The 20,846-nt window shown below is 42.3% G+C and overlaps 1 protein-coding gene across 1 annotated transcript; it reads left to right on the forward strand.

Annotated features, from left to right (window-relative positions):
• Window positions 1-1,174: 1,174 nt before the first annotated feature.
• Window positions 1,175-12,738, forward strand: glcci1a (glucocorticoid induced 1a; the record flags this gene model as incomplete). The annotated part of the gene is given in 11 exon segments (XM_037794742.1): window positions 1,175-1,286; window positions 1,289-1,378; window positions 4,526-4,677; window positions 5,389-5,478; window positions 9,845-9,915; window positions 9,917-9,989; window positions 10,660-10,812; window positions 10,959-10,994; window positions 10,996-11,170; window positions 11,618-11,738; window positions 11,816-12,738. Coding segments are annotated over 11 exon segments (1,380 nt in total), but the record flags the coding sequence as incomplete, so codon positions are not given.
• Between the last annotated feature and the right edge of the window lie 8,108 nt (window positions 12,739-20,846).

Consider the following 20,846-nt stretch of genomic DNA (forward strand, 5'->3'; position numbering starts at 1 on the left):
AAACGGTCGCCATATCGTGACAGTAGTACATGAAACAGTTAACATGAAAAAAATCATGTTCCTCTGTGTCCTCCGGTGCTCCTAACGGCATCTGCAAGATTTCACAGACCGGAGGAAAACAAGCAGTAAGAGCTGATCTGAGGTCTGCTGTCCAGCTGCCGTCTATGAGAGCCGGCTGTCAATCACTCTGAACTCCGACCAAACGATCAAACTAGGCAGCGCTGATCAAATATGAATCAATATTCTGTTACGTTAATGTCTATTTCCCTCCTCAGATGTTCTCAGAATCATCTTGTAGTGCACGGTTTAGCTGTAACATGAGAAAGATTGTGATGCGGCAGCCATTGTGAAATCTGGTGAAGGAACGCCAAGTTCCGGTGTCGTGCCAAAAAGTGATTTCAACTGTATTGCCCAATTTATAGGCTACAGCTGCTTTTATCTGGATCAAAGTCATAACGTGCAAATACGTTATGACGTAATAATTCCTGCACCACCACCACCACCATCACCAGCCTCTCCCTGCACCACCACCACCACCATCACCAGCCTCTTCTTGCACCACCACCACCACCACCACCACCAGCCTCTCCCTGCACCACCACCACCACCATCACCAGCCTCTTCCTGCAGCACCACCACCAGCCTCTTCTTGCACCACCACCACCACCACCATCACCAGCCTCTTCCTGCACCACCACCACCACCACCACCACCAGCCTCTCCCTGCACCACCACCACCACCATCACCAGCCTCTTCCTGCAGCACCACCACCAGCCTCTTCTTGCACCACCACTCCAATCACCACCACCATCACCAGCCTCTTTCTGCACCACCAGCACCACCACCCTCTTCCTGCAGCACCACCACCACCAGCCTCTTCCTGCACCACCACCAACACCACCACCATCACCACCACCAGCCTCTTCCTGCACCACCATCATCTGCACCACCAGCACCACCACCACCACCAACACCATCACCAGCATCTTCCTGCACCAACACCACCACCAGCCTCTTCCTGCACCACCACCATCTGCACCACCAGCACCAGCACCACCAAAACCACCACCATTACCAACACCACCACCAGCCTCTTCCTGCACCATCACCACCACCACCACCGCGGTCCGGTTGCAGCAGCCTATCCTTGCCACGGTTCCGTAGCAGCTTTAAGGGTGGAGATCCTCAGCACCGCCCGCTCCGCTTCCTGCTCCTCCTCAGCAGCCTGGATCATCACCGGACCTTCGACGTCCCTCTAACCCGGGAGGAGGAAGCGGCTCTGCGGCTCTGACGGCAGGCTGGTGCCCAGACAGAGGCTCTCTCCACCGGACAGCAGCAGCTCAGCAGACCGCTCTCCCTACACGCCGGTTCACAAAGGTAATCTCCCTTTAAAGTCAAACTATCATCGTTCAGATAGCTCCGTGCTAATTTAACCGTCACGCCAAACTAGCTGAAAAAAATCCCACAATTTAAGGTTTCGGCCATTAATAAACACGATACGTGCATTTAAAAATGACAACCACGAATATTTCAGAACAAATACACACTAGTCTTATATTCGGCGTGTATATATCTCACTATCCAGCATTACATTTAAATACAATCTCAACTTTAACTAATCGTCCCCGCTATTCGCCATCGGGCGCCACGTTTTGTTTTGGTGACGGACGCTAGTGTAAATAACAGGCGTAGGAGCTACAAAATATCACATTTTAAATCAAAAGAGCGCATTTTTGTAAATTAAATGCACGCCGAATTGTAAAGCTGGTTGTCATTATTCAGATAAAGGCTGTGGCATGTTTTTTAAGCTTATATAACTTACCCAATAAGCCAGACCACCTTAAAATGTCACATTTTCCTAAGCAATTCAATTCAATGTAGCGAGTCGTTTTCTCTGTCGCTGTGGGCTTTAACTCTGGAGGGCGAGATGTTTGGCTAATTGGCGAGCTTTCTAATTGGGTCATAAGACATTAGAGGTCAGATAATGATGCTATAAACATCCAGAAGGTTACATAATAATGCATACGCAACACATCATCTCCACAGCAGCTCCCTATCAATGTCTATCATGATGATATTTATAGCAACAGCACAGCTTTACTGTATTATTCCATTGTGTTGTGTTTATAGTGAATAAGTGAATGTAGTTGTGATCACATTACTCTTCTCTATGATGAGGTAAATGTGTCAGGAGATGGATGCCTGAGTGGTGATGATGCAGCTACTCTGTCCAACAGGAACACATCTATTATATACAGATATATACAGCCAGAATCAGCTGTTAACACTGAAAGCTTATTATTATTATTAATGCATTTTGCATTTTGGGTTGTTTACCATCATTGAGTCAGAATATGTCGTCAGCTGGTAGCTCTGTGGCAACATTGGGGCCTAGCAGACATAAACAGAGCCCTCTGGGCAAGCAGGCCAGCCTCTGCAACTACATGCATCCATAGAAAATACTGTTTCAACAAACATGAACAAATGTATGTCTGCAAAGAGGTTGTTCTTGCAAAATATATTTATATGTGGTGATTTTTTTTTTGTTGCAACATATAATAATAATTATGATAATAATAATAATAATAATAATAATAATAATAATAATAATAATAACAATAATAATAATTTTATTTGTAGAGCACTTTTCAAGCACTTTTCCAAGGAAATTCACATCATGAACAACAAAATACACTGAAACATAAATACATGCATCCATATACAAAATACTGTTTGGCATGAACATGAACAAATATATGTCTGCAAAGAGGTTGTTCTTGCAAAGTACATTTATCTGTGGTGATTTTTTTCTTTTTTTGCAACATATAGCATGTGTCATCCCTGTGGATTTTTAAAAAATGGAAATGTTTTTTGTTTACATTGTCATTTTTATTTATCATTGTTGTAGGTCTATGGTACGACAGAATGACGGAGTATTAGGGCCACATTGAGGGAAAAAAATAAATCTGAGATTTAGACAATAAAGTCATAATATTATAAAGTAGTCATTTTACGATTTTTTTCTTGTAAAGTTATGACTTTATTCTCGTAATATAACGACCTTTTTTTCTCGTTAAATTATGACTTTATTCTCGTATTATTGTGATTTTTTTTCTCGTAAAGTTATGACTTTATTCTCGTAATATTACGACTTTTTTTCTCGTAAAGTTATGACTTTATTCTCGTATTATTGTGACTTTTTTTCTCGTAAAGTTATGACTTTATTCTCGTATTATTACGACTTTTTTCTCGTAATATTCTGACTTTATTGTGTAAATCTCAGATGTTTTTTCTCACTGCATTAGACTGATATACTATATACTTAGACTATAAACTGTGTTACCTTCATCACAATGATCACATGTTTTGCGGCTCCAGACAGATTGTTTTTTTTGTTTGTTTTTGCCTAAGATGGCTCTTTTGATAGTAAAGGTTGCTGACCCCTGTATCAGACAGATAGATGAGCTAACGTTACTTCTTCATTAGGGGTGTAAAGATGAACTGATAGTCTTAGATATGGCTACGTCGATACAAAACTATGAATTTGACTCGCCTGTCATAAACTGTTACAGTCAGAGAAAGCTCCACTTGAGCCGCTTTTTACGTGTCCTATGTGTGTAAGACATGAATGTGGAAAGAGAGAGAGAGAGTGAGGTGTCTGTGTAACGTTATGAGAGGATTCTTCTCAGAACAAGACAACGTGGCGATTATATACCAGCTTGTTTCAGAGGACGGTGCTGTCTGTGACTCATTTATTTTGATGGAAGGATTTGGCAGTTGTTGGAACATAATGAATATGTGTATTTATTTATAACTCACTTCACATTCAAACACAAACGACAAATTTACGTAGTCTTAATTAGATAGCTCGCTATAGCTGGTAAAATCTGCTAGCGACTGTTATAATTTCAGATGACAAAATTGCAGATTAAAATAAGAAGAATTTAGGATCCATTGTTTGAAAAATTACTAGAAGCATATGAAAACATGTGAACTGCAACTAAACATTTTTATTGGTTGCACCGGTGCGCCTGACATTTAGCGTGTGTGTGTGTGTGTGTGTGTGTGTGTGTGTGTGTGTGTGTGTGTGTGTGTGTGTGTGTGTGTGTGTGTGTGTGTGTGTGTGTGTGTGTGTGTGTGTGTGTGTGTGTGTGTGTGTGTGTGTGTGTGTGTGTGTGTGTGTGTGTGTGTGTGTGTGTGTGTGTGTGTGTGTGCGTGTGTGACACCACGCCCTGTACTCCTCGAGCGACATCGCAACCTTAAATCATACTAGTAATGCACAATCAAGAGAACTATTGATTGTTTTTTTCACAACTATTAGTTCGTCAAGAAAAATGCCTGTTCCACCTGTCCCTACATGGCCCTGAACGGCCCGGCCCAGACCCGACGTCAGCGGCGGGCCAAAAGAAGCAAACAGCGGCGTAGAGCTGCAGATTTAGGTGTTAATCTGTCACTACTAGTGTCCCTGTTACACATTGAGCTAACTGTTGCTCTTTCTCCTTCTTGTCTTTTTTCTCTGAGCAGCTGAAAGGACAAAATCCCTGCAGGCGCGGAGCTCGGGGGCCATTTGGCGGACTTCCTCTCTGTGCACTATTACTGGGCCCTACCTTACTGGGCAGTGGCCTCGTGACCCCTACGTGCACTACCCGTCTTGTATAAAAGATAAATCCACACAGGTAAGCATAACCCCCAACCCGCCTTTTCCCTGCATGTGCTGCATCCAATCCCTTACAGAGATGAAGTCATGTGGTGACGGAGAAAAGAGAAGGCAGATGTATTTATTTATTACAGTTTAGATTTGGGCATTTGATGCAGTAAGTGACCTGTTATTGTAGGATTACACTAGTGCAGGTTTTTCCCTGCCAATATACGGCTTAGGTCAGAGGTCAGCATCCTGCGTCTCTTCAGCTCCTCTCCAGAGGCTCTCTGTGGAGTTTTAAAAATGGAAATTAATAACTGTTTTTTGTTTATATTTTCATTTTTATTTATCATTGTTGTAGGTCTATGGTACGACGGTACGACGGAGGATTAGGGCCACATTGAGGAAAAAAAATAAATCTGAGATTTAGTGAATAAAGTCATAATATTATAAAGTAGTAATTTTATGTTATTTTCTTTTTTTCTCATAAAGTTATGACTTTATTCTCGTAATATTCTGACTTTATTGTGTAAATCTCAGATGTGTTTTCCCTCAATGTGGCCCTAATACTCCGTAGTACATTGTCTCTTTGGCCCTCACTGCATTAGACTGATATACTATATACTTAGACTATAAACTGAGTTACCTTCATCACAATGATCACATATTTTGCAGTTCCAGACAGATTTTTTTTTTCCAGGTACAGTATGCTAATAATAGTAATGTGTTGCTCTAATGTTCCTTTCAGACTCCTTGATGTTGGAGTGAGGAAACGAGAGAGAAGAGGAGCACCCACCAGCGCTCTGCGTCCTGGGCCATCGCCGACCAGCTCAAAGAGGCATGAATACAGATACACACACTCAATGCACACGGCTGTACGTCACAAGTATTACTTTATTTTAAAGGGGACCGCCACCAAGTTTGCTCCACTCAGATTGATATCTGCTTCTTCTAAAATATTGAATAATGTGTTTTCACATACACAGTATTCCTTTTTAAACGAACCAAACTCAGTCCTCCGAAAAGGACCGAAAAGTCATCCAACAGAAATGTGACTCTGTTCTTTTTGCGTTCACATTGTCAGTTCATTTCAAAAGGACTCAGTTCTGTTTCTGGTCCACTTCAGCTCTGATGGGGCCTCAGCCTTCAATTACATGTTTAAGGCTGGCGCAGGCGCTTCCACACACAATACTGTCCAGTTCATCGTAAAAGGGGCATGTGTCTTTTTGGGCCCAATGGCATCTCGTGACGGACACGGAAGTTGTAGCAACGCCGTTTGGCCACTACGAAAATTGGCATCAATGACCGGCGCTCTTCCTGGACACAGATTGTTTTCTCCTAAAAGGGTGCGTCGTGGTTATGTGATCCTTACTCTGTATGACGTGTTGCCGGTCTGATGTACTGGTACGAGCATCGTCATTTTTTTTAAACGATACCCAGCTGTAGTAGGTAGATACTTGTTTTCTTTAATCTATGTTCCCATCTCTTGGTGACATTGTTGATGATGACATGACTCTACGTTTCCTATGTAGCCTTAGTGGTGAAACAGTAACAAACGACTGTTGCTGTATTATTGGCATTTTCTTCAGGCTGTATAATCTCCTGTGTGACATCACATGTTTGGTATATGTGTCTTTATGGTGCTGATGGTTTTACAGCAGCGACAGACAGCCTCCATCGGCTCCACCCGGCAGGCAGGAAGCAGATAACGCTATCTCACTCTTAAACTACCCACTTCCCCTCTTTGCAATGGCCATAACCTGCTGCAATTTATGGTCAGTTCAAGTCCCAGCCGGCTCCTCTCTCCGCCTCCTGCAGCAAAGGGAACAATAAGAGCCGACCAGATGACAGCTCAGCCCTCACTAACGTGTGCACCGCCACGTTACTGAGTTACTGAGTTACAGCGCTTCAGAGGAGCGGCGCTGACAGATTCCACAGATGTCAGTAGACAAACTCCAAGGAGGGAGAGGAGAGGTTTACAGACCAGAACAGTGCAGCTGCTTTAAAGAACTACAGAAATATTAGCAGGGATATTAATGTGCATAATCAGTCTGAATGGCAGCGTGTTGTAGTTGGTGTGTCTTTTTTTAGTCAAAGCAAACCTTGTCTTAGCTCAGGGGTCAGCAACCTTTACTATCAAAATAAATCTGTCTGGAGCCGCAAAACATGTGATCATTGTGATGAAGGTAACACAGTTTATAGTCTAAGTATATAGTATATCAGTCTAATGCAGTGAGGGCCAAAGAGACAATGGACTACGGAGTATTAGGGCCACATTGAGGGAAAACACATCTGAGATTTACACAATAAAGTCAGAATATTACGAGAATAAAAGTGGTAAAAAGCCCAGTGTGCTCTGATTGGCTTGCGAGAAAAATGTGATGCACCTTTGCAAAGGTAGTTCTTAAGCTGTGGATGTATAAAGAGAACAGGATACAGCGTTGGAGGCGGGGCCCCGTTCATTCTTATGAGATTTGCTCAGTGGCGTATGAAGCCAAAATGGCTCAACTTCCGTCTGGAATAGTACCCGGATCTTCCGGCAATCTTCCGCATCCATCGGGCCTATAGAGCAGGCGCAGTAGTGTCCGCTCGGTCACAGTCGTCACGCTGTCGCTTGCTAACTCCTCCTCCCAGCCGTCGCTCCAGCCTCGGTCTGGATCTCATTCACATGAACAGAGGAAGGGAAATAACTCTGGATTCAGCTGTTAGTGCATTTTACACATTTTAGGACCTAATGATTTAAATCAGGACTATCAGAGTGTTCATACAGACGTCTCTTTCCCAATGTAAGTCTATGGGAAAAAATCTTTTTCACGTGACGGACACAGAAGTTGTAGTACCGCCGTTTGGCCACTACGAAAATTGGTATCGACGACCGGGGCTCTTCCTGGGGGCTCGGTGCGCGGTATATTCTAATGAGCGTGCATGTGACATAGGAAGGGGAGCTACCTAGATCACATGTTTTCTGATCTAGGTAGCTCACAAAAAAACTGACTGGGTTGTCTTATTTTACAGTTTGTGGGTTTTGTAGGCACTCCAGATACCCAGATGCACAAGCACTGAAAAAGTGGCTCTTTCATGATATACCCTCTTTAAAGCACTTTCACAAAATTACTGTTTTTGGTACAGAGACAAATGCGTGGATAAAAGTCATCAATTAATGTTTCTTTATTCACCTATTACGTTGTTGTTTTCTTTGAAGTTTCATCCTTTCTCAGTAAACCTGTTGGCAACCACATTAACGGCCTTCAGAGTCCTGATGAGAGTCAACATTTACACACCGTCTGTATCGAGGACAACACTTTGGCAGCCACTACAAACGTGGGCTGTTGAAGTTCTCGCATTTAGTAGCAGCATACATACTGATGTATCATTGAACTACCAAAGCCAAAGTATCCATCCTGAAATGATTTGTGTGTTCATACTGTAGTATGATCGATCTGAGAGTGAACACGCTGTCAACCTGCTGCTGCTTAATGTCAGATCTCCAACAGTGTGTTATACAGACTCACTCCACTGTCTGTTGCAGAAAACCTGAGAAGTGCATGACCTGAGTGAAGGCTGAGAAGGAAACAAAAACGTGTAGAACTGCACAGTGTAACTGGTTCAGTGGCTCAAATATAGGGATCACATAACGGCCGTTTCAGACAGAGCCGGCATTGATTGAAGCTCTGCATGTGTTGTGTTTCTACAGCAAAGAAGTCCAGTGTCAGAACTGTGTGAGGGAACATGTGTGGACATGTCCTGGAGTACAGGGGAGGATTCCTTCATCTCTCTGCCACACACACACACACACACACACACACACACACACACAAGGCTTATACAGATATACAGTGTAACCAGGTTCAGCAAAGGTTAACTACAAATCTTACAACACTTACACTCACCTCCCTCCCTCTATCCTCCTCCTCCCACTATCTGTACATTTCTATAACCGTGAAAGTTTAAGTCAATCCCATTTTTATCCAGTTTTAGGCCGTAGCTTTATGTTACGCTTTTAGATAAGACAAGATAAGATAAGATTTTCCTTTATTAGTCCCACAGTGGGGACATTTGCAGTGTACAGCAGTAAAGGGGATAGTGCGAAAAACATTGGAATGAAATTGCACCTTAAAGGGACTGTTTGTAACTTCTTACACGTATAAATCATTGCTGGTCGGTGTTCCATGCACGCTCGCGTGTGTCTCCGCTGTTCAGACTCAGACTCCAACACAAACTACAATGAAGCACCAAAACCTCTTGGTTGTATCTAGTGAAGCTGTTAAACAGTGTTGGCCGCGGTCGGAGGACGCGGGGGAGACCGTAGCTTTGGTCTCCAGGACCGGAGTCTCTGCTCCTCTGCTCCTCTGCTCCTCTGCCTGCCTTCACTCACACACCACGCTCGTTCTCTCTCTCTCGCTCCACCTCTCACGTGCATGCTGCTCACTCCACACTGCAGAAGAGTTAGTTTAGCTCTGAGAATATCTAGTGAATGTTCAGTGGACGTTTGTGCAGAAATAACTGCTGCAGCTCCTCCAGACCAACAGAGGTTTCCCGTGTCTTGTGAAGTGACGGGGCTCCGCAGAGAGAAACGTTATCGTCTCCGACCAAAACTCCGGCGTCTCCCCCGTTCCCTCCGGCCGCGGTCGGGAGGCTGAAGCAGGAAAAGCCAACACTAGGATCAGCATTGATTCATGGAGAGACCTTGGTCTGGTCAGCTAACATTACTGCCAAGCAGCTGAAATATAGAGTGATATTGTGCTTTTAGCTGACGTGTGTCTCCTCACTGTGTTGAGCGATGCTCCTTCATGTCTATGTAGAGCGAGCACAAGCACGAACCCGACGTTGACTTTAGTTGACTTAATGGCCCAGGTGAAGCTGTTAACAAGACATTTCTGATTCTTACAAACCCCTTTAAAGTATTGCACAGTATGAATTGAAGTTGCACCTGAGTAGTATTGATAGACAGTCAGTAAACAGTATAGTGAAGTGGGTATGGTGTGTATGTGGTCTTCTGGGAGGAGCAGTGCTGGTTGTGGAGTCTGACAGCTGCAGGAAGGAAGGACCTGCGATAGCGCTCCTTCACACACTTCGGGTGGAGCAGCCTGTCCCTGAAGGAGCTCTCCAGTGCTGTGATGGTGTCCTGCATGGGGTGGGAGTCGTATGGTCCACCTACCTGCTAAATGTTTATGTCTCCTTTGTCTTCTCCTGTTTGATTCCAGCAGATAGCGAAGCTCCGGTAGCAGCTCCAGCGCAGTAAACAAGGAGGACGCCTCAGTAAAGACAAGGACCGACCTGCAGAGCGACAACATCACCTACACCGCCCTCACCAGCACCAACCACACCTCCACAGCCAGACACATTCAGGTAGTCTTATTCAAATACACCCATGTGAGTAGGAGAGTTTGGTCCGTCTGTAGAAAGTAGCACAACTGTTAGGGGTGGTGGTTTGTGGGTAGTCTTCTTCAAATCCACTTGAAGCGTGTGCAGGTGCCGGGCGGGTGTGGGGATACTCACGAGCTCCCTGCTGAGCGCCGCTGTGTTGGAGTTCTCCCACTAGAACGAGAGGGTCGCCTCTATGTGACTGCGCGTCACTGAGAGGAAGTCTCTGTCTGTTGTTGACAGGTGACCGTCATATCATACGATTAGTACTGGCGATTAAACACTATGACAATAGGACAGTCAGAATATATAAACTTTGAATGTCAACATGAGTAGTAGTTAATAGTGTGCACTTTCTGCTGTTAGTATCAGTGTTTTGCATGGAATGGGTGCATCACATGGTTTTAACACAAGGTGAGAATGATGTGACATATGAAGCATTCTTTAAATATTAGGATGTGATTCAGGTGGAGATGTTTAATTCTGTACTCATTTACTTCATCACAGTCCCTTACTCTTACACACCTACTATATACTGTTGTAAATACATCACATTATATTATCAGATTTGGAAAATGTTCATATACAAGAAGCCTTGGTCAGGTGGAAAGGAGGACAAACACCCTGTATCTGTTCGTGTGTTGTTGTTGTGCAGCAGTTTTCCATGTCGAAGTCGGCCCAGATGCCGCTGTCCAACATCACAGTGCCAAAGCCGTCCATCTCCAGGGTGCCCAGCAGCATGGAGGGCATCAACCATGAACTGGAGAAGGTCTTCATCAAAGATAATGGAGAGAAGGAGGAGCTCAAGGTGCTTCATTTCAATTCATACATAACCTCCTAGAGTATCAGCACACCTGTGTGTTCCTCTAACTCTTGTTTTGACTCACCTTGTCTCAGCTCTGATTAGTATTCTGTTCTTCTTCCCTGCGGTCCGTCTCCTGTCGGGCTCCTTAGTCCCTGGAGGTTCCTGATGGCCGGCGGGCACCTTTCCCCCCCCCAGCAGCGCAGCAGCAGCACCCGCAGCATGGACACCCAGACTCCCTCCGCCCCTGGCCGGTCCAGCAGCTGCTCCAGCCTGTCGCCCTGCCCCTCGCCTGCCTGCCCACCGGGATCACACGATGGCAGTCCTTACTCCACAGAGGATCTACTGTACGACCGGGATAAAGGTAAAGAACTCCAAACTGTTGTTGAAGCATTGACATGAAGGGGCAAGTTAATGCGTCACTGTCTCCCAGTCTCGGGATGTGACGAGGACCGATACTTCGGTACCAAGTCAGTGCCAAAACTCTGAAAACGTGACTGTACTCGTTCATTTACAGCACCGCAGGTACCGTCAGGGCTTGAGACTAGCGGTGTCCCATCGTCCCGGAGACCACAGAAAATGTGTTTGGGACTCAATTCATGCGTTTATGATTCCTAATTTGGAGTTATTAATTACAGATACATATTTTAATATTAATTAATGATTGATTATTAATCTGCTCCATGCAATAATGCTACCATCGTTACGTTTTATAAGCAACATCTACTCCATGAGGCGGATCGGTGGTGGACATCAAAAAATGCTCCAGAAGTGCTTAAAAAGTGTGTCTCCTGGCTCTCTGTGTTCACAGACAGCGGGAGCAGCTCACCACTGCCCAAGTTTGCCTCCTCACCCAAACCCAACAACAGCTACATGTTCAAGCGAGAGCCACCAGAGGGCTGCGAGAAGATTAAAGCTTTTGAGGAGATGAGGTACGGACAGTTTGATACTTGTGTTAATGCCTCGGGAACGTGTGAGCCTCGCTGACACTGCATGTGTTTCTCTGCAGCTCCAGGCAGTCCGCATCGGCATCGGTCCCCCTCTTCTCCTGCCCCGACAAAAACAAGGTCAACTTCATCTCGACGGGCTCGGCGTTCTGCCCCGTCAAACTCCCCGGCTTCCTGCACCTCGCCTCGGCCTCGGAGCCCGAGGACGACGCGGACGCGGCCTCCGGCTCGGAGCCCCAGGGGGCCGCGTCGCTCTACGGAGCCCCCACTCAGGTCTCCGCGAGCACCAGCACAGACGACCCCCCGGAGGAGCCCGGTTCGCCCTCAGAGACTGCAGACCCCCAGACAGACAGCCTGGCCATCAGCTAGACCCGAGCAGAGCTGGCCTCTGACTCCGGGATCCACACTAGTGACCACCGACCATCCCCAATGACTGTCCCGCCCACCAACACCTCCTTCTGCTCTGCCAGGGGAGCCTCCGTCTCTCTGTGCTGACTCCCCTCCACCCTCCCTTCTATCTCTGCATGACGTAGCAACAATGTCCCGAATAACCACCACCGCCACCGCCAAGACTCGCCACCTTAATGTTCTGTCCTGCAAAATGTCTGAGCTGTTGTTGGCAGGGAAGGACCAGATGGTTTAAAGGTGATCTCATGTGCAGGCATCAGAGGGAAGAATAGATGGGGGGGGGGCATGCATTTTAAACTGGTAGTATATTTCTGATTAAATTATGTGTTGTGTTCTGTTTCAACATTCACAGTATGAATAAGCTCTCTAAACATTTACTATATACACATACATATATCTCTATGAAAAGAAAGAAAAATGCTTGTTTAAAAAAAAAAAAAAAAAAATCCCAAACTGTGTATTGCTGTGTTATGTACCTAACAGCTGTACTATTCAGGATTATGTTTACACTAACCAGGTCACATTGTTAAACCCTGTCTAAAAATGCAATGAGAAAATAATTCGGGCAAAGAGAGAAAAAAAAAGGCCTCAAATGGGATGCACGGTGTCTCACGTGCATCACGGCCTCGTTTCAGGTATTTCACAATCAGAGTCGATACTCAGGTAATTTGGAATGTATGTCCATACAAATATCTGCAATTTGACAAAAGCAGAATGGATTCACTGTCACATTTATTAATGTTTATTCTCATTCCTTTCTGCTCCAGAGTCCGGTCTGAGACTAGACTCGTGATAACTAACTGCAGAGGGTCAAAGAAGGGTTGAAGTAGTGGGTGTCCCCTCATGGTCGCCTTCTCTGACTGGTGGTGGGATACTGTGAGGACTACATACACACTGTGACGGATGGCATTACTCACATGTCTGTGTGTGTGTGGGGAGGTAGAAAGGGACATGGAGGACACTATGTGCATGTGATTATTTACTTAGAGTCCCACGTGTGTTTGTTTGTGCGTCTGCGTGTGTACGTACGTCTTGCGTGGGCATCCTGCGACTCCACGTGTGACACTAACCCTAAATCTAAACCCTCTAACAACGGATCTAGGGATGCACCGATACCACTTTTTTTTTCAGACCGAGTACAGGTACATACATTTGTGTACTCGCCGATACCAATTAATAAAGAGCTTAAGAGAAAATATAATTTGAAGTGGAAATGCAGTAAATTAAAATATCTAGGGATAATAATTCCCCAAAAATGTGGAGGACCTGATCTCAATAAACTCAAGATTAATAGATCAAGTTAGAGAAGAGCTGAATAGATGAAAAATATTAAAAACAAGAGTGAAATTGAGAAAGGAGATTTGTACTTCAGCAGTTCAGGTCAAGACATTATCATCGTTAAGTTAACGTCCGTAACGTTACCTCGCAATGGGAATGAAAGACGATGGAGCCTTCTGCTGAAGGCGTTAACCTTTCCAAACAAAACTTCCTTTATCAACTAAAACAACTCCTAATTTACCGTTAGCAACGTTCTTCAACCTCTCAGCATCAAAACAAACCCCCCAAAACAGGAAGTGACTGATTGCCTTCAGGCCACAATACTGAATCTGTTCAGGATTTCTACATAAAAGATATTGCTTAATGTAATATATTAACCATTCAAGATACCAAAGACAGTTCTTCCATATTAAGTTCAGGCAAAATTGGAAAAAATAAAATGATGAGATTATCGTCATGATTGAAAGCGTGATTTGTTCTCTTGGAGCTATAATAATTAAAATACTACCAAAACTTGTTTTTTTTTAGGTCCATTTTAAACAGACACAGTTGTCTTACACTCATTACTTTGAATAAAAAAACAGTATTGGTGTATTAGTAGAAAAATATAGGATTATAAGAGCAGATTTCCAGAATAAAGTCATAATATTATGAGAATAAAGTCATAATTTACGAGATTGAAGTCATTACTTTACAGGAAAAAAAGTTGTAACTTTACGATAAAAAAAGAAAATAACACATTAAATTACTACTTTATAATATTCTGACTTTATTCTTGAAATCTCAGATGTATTTTTCCTCAATGTGGCCCTAATACTCCGTCGTACCATAGACCTACAACAATGATAGATAAAAATATAAACAAAAATCTGTTATTCATTTCCATTTTTATGAATCCACAGGGAGCCTCTGGAGAGGAGCTGAAGAGACGCAGGTTGCTGACTGCTGCACTAGAACTTGTCACATCTATATCTTATATCTACGGTTGGAGTTACTCGAGCATTGTACTGGCTGAGTTGTACTAATCACATACAGACACACATACACGTGTCCTCCGTGTCCCTTTCCACCCCCATAGTGTGTGTGTGTGTGTGTGTGTGTGTGTGTGTGTGTGTGTGTGTGTGTGTGTGTGTGTGTGTGTGTGTGTGTGTGTGTGTGTGTGTGTGTGTGTGTGTGTGTGTGTGTGTGTGTGTGTGTGTGTGTGTGTGTGTGTGTGTGTGTGTGTGTGTGTGTGTGTGTGTGTGTGTGTTATGCTGGACAGAGACTTGAAAGACGTACAGCGGTTGTCTGATATTGAAGCCTGCCGACAGCGTGTGTTTGGCTCTCCTGAGCCTGTTGACAGTGGACCAGAAGTGTACATGTCTGTAGTATACCATTACATGAGGATACAATCAAACTGAAGCATTTGGTTGGTTAAAGTTGCACATTGGAGGTATAGTTGTATACAAACATTTTTTTCTGAGATATAAGAAGTTATCTTATTTGATGAATCTTGTGCAACTGGCCTGACTTAATCAAGACTAGAACCAGAGCGATACTGGATTTCTGAGGCGATACGTGTGTGAGTTTAAAAAGCAGCAACAATATATTGGCCGAATATTTGTTTTTAAGCACCAGATCTGTTGATGAGAATCCCTTGAAGTTGGATTATAAAACCAAATATCTCTATAGTGGTCTATCAACCAACAATCCTTCCAATGCAATATATTATCAGACGATAAAATTGGACAGCAGATGTATTCGTGCTGTAGATGTATTCGAATGAATGAGATCTAACAAGTACTTGATTGGAAAGCAGCCGCGGTTATTGAGGCCTAAAAACATCAGACTTAATACGATTTTCCAGCCTCTGTGAGTGGATGTACCTTTTGCTAAACCTTTTGCTAAAGTAACAGTAAATGGGTAAATGTAAAGTAACGGTAGCACAGCGATATCAATCTAAAGTTTGTTAACATTCGTTAACGTTTGGCCATCATAAACTACCGGTCATACCAGATGAAATACGCCTGTAGCAGTGAAATCTCTTAAGTGTATTGAATTGGCCGAGAGTTTGTATTAATGCTCATGAATTCAAATTTACAATTGCAAGGAAGAAAATGTGTTATTTCCTTGTTTAAAGGTGACATGGTACATAAAAAACAGCAGTATACACGCTTAGCATTAGCCACAATAAGCTACTAGTCAGTCTAGTTTGAATGGATGAGAACTAACGCACAATTCTTGGCGATGAATTCAACCGCAGCCCATTTAGCATAATCTCAAAAACATGTGCAGTGCCTCCTCTGTCACACTTGAGTTATAAGCTAATGGTGTCATTGTTGTCATGGTAACGCTAACTGGGCATCCCCATTGGAAGCGAGACGGAAGTAAGACGTGAGCAGCGCGGGAACGTTCTTTCCTCGAGCGCTATAGTTTGAATTTTGAATAAAAGCTGTGATGGTGTATTGGATTCGGGTCGGTTTCAAATGAAGACAGGATTCTGGTAAAAGATCCCAGCAAAATTGGACTAGGTTTGAATTTTTAAGGTATCTAAGTTTGAGTACCAGTAACAATACAATGATTTATTCAACACCTTATTTTGAATATAAACCTTTTTTTAAAAAAAAATGTTTTAATTAGTTTGCAAAACCTTTTTTTTTTCATTTGACAAAGTTCTGAAGTTCTCCGATGTTTAAAGTTGCTTGCATAATAATTTTGCCTAAATAGAATACAGCCTAACCCTAACCTTAATCGGCAAAATAATTATTTAAAGCTGCACTAATCAATATTTTTACATCCAAAATAGATATGCAATCTGAAAAGGGTCACTTGTCGGGATGAACTCTGCAGTTCTCCTCAGTTCTATGGAGCTTTTTTTAGCCTTTTTCTTTAGCTCATTGTTTTGGTTTTATGGCCCACAAACTCCCCCCAGTACACGACCCTCCCACCACCGAATGGTATACAGACAAAGTTGGTGTCTAACTGGCAAAGAAAGTGGATCATTTCGCAGCTAAAAAGTCAGCTATTTTTCTCAGGAGTTGGTAGAGACCAAACCGGAGCTAAAAGGGAGTGTGAATTGTCAGAAAATTTACACAAACGCGACTCCAGATGAGTGCTAATGTTGCTCTGTGTCTGCTGTGTGTGTGAATTAGTCATTTCTTTCGCGAACAACTTTATGAGGTAAATAATATGTTGATCTTTGTGTTTCCAGCTTCTTCTGCTGCCCGATAACAGAATTAGAAAAGAACATAACATAACAGGACAGTATTAAGGTTGGATACCCGGTCCTATAGGCAACGGTAGACCTAACCACACGGTTTGCACAAGCTAAAAATGAACTATAGCCATACAAGATGAATGTCTTCACAACTTTTAACTCCAATCTGCACATCCAAACTTCTATTCCATTAAATGCATTCCATTAGATTTTAGCATTCGAGACATAAATAGCCTCATGACGATCCATTCCTAAAATATCTCGCTGTCAGAGACAAGCTACTGAACTAAGAGATGTTTGGTTGCAGCTACAGTCACACCTTCATGTGTTTGATGCACAGATAAAAGGATCCCGCTGGCCTGCCTCCCTCTCACTGTCTGTTATTACTGAGTGTTGTAGGCACCCCCGATGCTACCACCAAGCAACAAAACCTGACCATCACATGTATCCTCTATAGGCTGTTGTTGAATAAGCATCACCGCGCCCAAGTGTGTAATTGATCCACAACTTTCATTTGCAAGAGTGAAACATAACCCACATTTATTTTGATATCTGGTGTGCTTGTGGACTTCCTGCATTGACGCTCCTTTTCATATTTTGTATATGTGGCTTTTAAAGAGGCTTCAATGCAATGTCCTAGTGTCTTAAGACGTTTTCAGCACCTTACCAAGAGCTATGGCTTTCCCAATGTCCCCACATATACTCGGCATTGGTAAACTAGATGTGTGCAATAATAGGAAAAAAAAAAATGTGTTGTCTGTTCTTTGACACAAGCGTCTCATCTTTGTATTCCTTTGGTTTTGAGCAATGGGGGGCTGGATCAGCAAGTTGTTTGTTGCCATCGACTGATACAAATCCAGCACTGAGAGTGACCAGAGCACATCGCTGGCAGATCAGAGTGTTCATCAACTCACTACATGATACTCCTTGTGTAACCTTCAGTGTCAAAGTTCATGCACAATGGCAATAAAAAAAAAACATTGGTTGTTTTGTCCATGTTGTAGTGTGTGTGTGTGTGTGTGTGTCAGTAAAGAAGAGTCTGGGAGCATCACTACTGATACCACAAAAATATCTACGGTACAAGGTCTTTGTATGTTGACAGCTACTGTACCGTACACAGAATCTGCTTTTGTGATTTTTGTATATACATTTCTATCTGTTAATGGGCCAGTTTCCTCTAGACCAGAGGTCAGCAACCTGCGTCTCTTCAGCTCCTCTCCACTGGCTCTGTGGATTTTTAAAAATGGAAATGAATAACTGTTTTGTTTACATTTTCATTTTTATTTATCATTGTTGTAGGTCTATGGTACGACGGTACGACGGAGTATTAGAGCCACATTGAGGAAAACAAATAAATCTGAGATTTCAAGAATAAAGTAATATTATTACGAGAATTAACTCATAGGTTTACGAGAGAAAAAGTTGTAATATGAGAATAAAGTCATAATATTATAAAGTAGTAATTTTATGTGTTATTTTCTTTTTTTCTCGTGAAATTACAACGTTTTGTTTTTTTTACGACCTCACAGCAACTCGCCTTACCTGGCACTTGCTGGCATAGACACATGTGTACCTGTTGTTTCCCTCCTGACCTCCAGGTGGAGACGTTCTGTCACTTTAAACTGAAAAACCAGACCGGAAGTACGTGTAACCGGAAGTGTGGTTGTGTGGTTGTGACGTTGGGCTGTGGGGGGAAAGTTGTTTTGTTAGCTGACGAGCATCTTTGATCCGTTTCAACACTCAGGTAGACACTTTAACACTCAGGTAAACACATTAACACTCAGGTAAACACATTAACACTCAGGTAGACACTTTAACACTCAGGTAAACACATTAACACTCAGGTAGACACTTTAACACTCAGGTAACACTTTAACACTCAGGTAGACACTTTAACACTCAGGTAAACACATTAACACTCAGGTAAACACATTAACACTCAGGTAGACACTTTAACACTCAGGTAGACACTTTAACACTCAGGTAGACACATTAACACTCAGGTAGACACTTTAACACTCAGGTAGACACATTAACACTCAGGTAGACACTTTAACACTCAGGTAGACACATTAACACTCAGGTAGACACTTTAACACTCAGGTAAACACATTAACACTCAGGTAGACACTTTAACACTCAGGTAAACACATTAACACTCAGGTAAACACATTAACACTCAGGTAGACACTTTAACACTCAGGTAACACTTTAACACTCAGGTAAACACTTTAACACTCAGGTAGACACTTTAACACTCAGGTAAACACTTTAACACTCAGGTAAACACTTTAACACTCAGGTAAACACTTTAACACTCAGGTAGACACATTAACACTCAGGTAGACACATTAACACTCAGGTAAACACATTAACACTCAGGTAGACACTTTAACACTCAGGTAGACACATTAACACTCAGGTAGACACTTTAACACTCAGGTAGACACATTAACACTCAGGTAGACACATTAACACTCAGGTAAACACATTAACACTCAGGTAGACACTTTAACACTCAGGTAGACACTTTAACACTCAGGTAAACACTTTAACACTCAGGTAGACACTTTAACACTCAGGTAGACACATTAACACTCAGGTAGACACATTAACACTCAGGTAACACTTTAACACTCAGGTAACACTTTAACACTCAGGTAAACACTTTAACACTCAGGTAACACTTTAACACTCAGGTAACACTTTAACACTCAGGTAAACACATTAACACTCAGGTAGACACTTTAACACTCAGGTAAACACTTTAACACTCAGGTAACACTTTAACACTCAGGTAGACACATTAACACTCAGGTAGACACTTTAACACTCAGGTAGACACTTTAACACTCAGGTAAACACTTTAACACTCAGGTAGACACTTTAACACTCAGGTAACACTTTAACACTCAGGTAAACACTTTAACACTCAGGTAGACACTTTAACACTCAGGTAGACACTTTAACACTCAGGTAACACTTTAACACTCAGGTAGACACATTAACACTCAGGTAACACTTTAACACTCAGGTAGACACATTAACACTCAGGTAACACTTTAACACTCAGGTAGACACTTTAACACTCAGGTAACACTTTAACACTCAGGTAAACACTTTAACACTCAGGTAACACTTTAACACTCAGGTAAACACTTTAACACTCAGGTAAACACTTTAACACTCAGGTAAACACTTTAACACTCAGGTAACACTTTAACACTCAGGTAAACACTTTAACACTCAGGTAGACACTTTAACACTCAGGTAAACACTTTAACACTCAGGTAGACACATTAACACTCAGGTAAACACTTTAACACTCAGGTAAACACTTTAACACTCAGGTAAACACTTTAACACTCAGGTAGACACTTTAACACTCAGGTAAACACTTTAACAATGAAGTCAAAGTGAATATAGAGTTAGCACGCTGGGCTAGCTCCATGCTAACAGCTAGTTAGCCTGTTAGCTTCGGCCTGCTAGCTGCTAGCGTTAGCCTCTTAGCTCTCTCTAATGTGGCTCCTTTTCTCTGATTGAACCTCCAGACCAGGACCAGGACCAGGACCAGGACCAGGACCAGGACCAGGACCAGAAAAAAGTCCGTCAAATGTCCAAAAAAAAGTAAAAAGAAATTCTGAAAAAACTCTGAAAAAATAATGAAGAAATGTCTGAAAAAAAATTCTGTAAAATGTCCAAAAAAGTCAGAACAATTTCTAAAAAAATCGTCAGAAAAATGTCAAAAAGAGTAAAAAAAAAAAGAAAAAATCCGAAAAATGTCCAGAAAAAACTCAGAAAAAATGTCTGAAAAAGGTCAGAAACATGTAAAAAAAAATGTCAAAAAGTGATATAGATTCTGTAAAATGTCCAAAAAAAGTCAGAAGAAATTCAAAAAAAATCTCCGAAATTGTCTAAAAAAAGTCAGAAAAATGTAAAAAATGTAAAAAACAAAAAAAACAAGTCAGAAAAATGTCTGAAAAAAATGCTGTAAGAATTCTGTAAAATATAAAAAAAAAATCAGAAACATTTCTAAAAAAACTCAGAAAAATGTCAAAATAAAGTAAAAAAAAGAAAAATGTATAAAAGAAATTCTGTAAAATGTCCAAAAAAAAACTCAGAAAAATGTCTGAAAAAAATTCAGAAAAATGTCAAAAAAAGTCAGAAAAATTTCTTAAAAAAGTCAGAAAAATGTCTGAGAAAAATTCTTT

This window comes from Sebastes umbrosus, chromosome 15, assembly GCF_015220745.1.
Source record: "Sebastes umbrosus isolate fSebUmb1 chromosome 15, fSebUmb1.pri, whole genome shotgun sequence".
Taxonomy (NCBI): Eukaryota; Metazoa; Chordata; class Actinopteri; order Perciformes; family Sebastidae; genus Sebastes; species Sebastes umbrosus.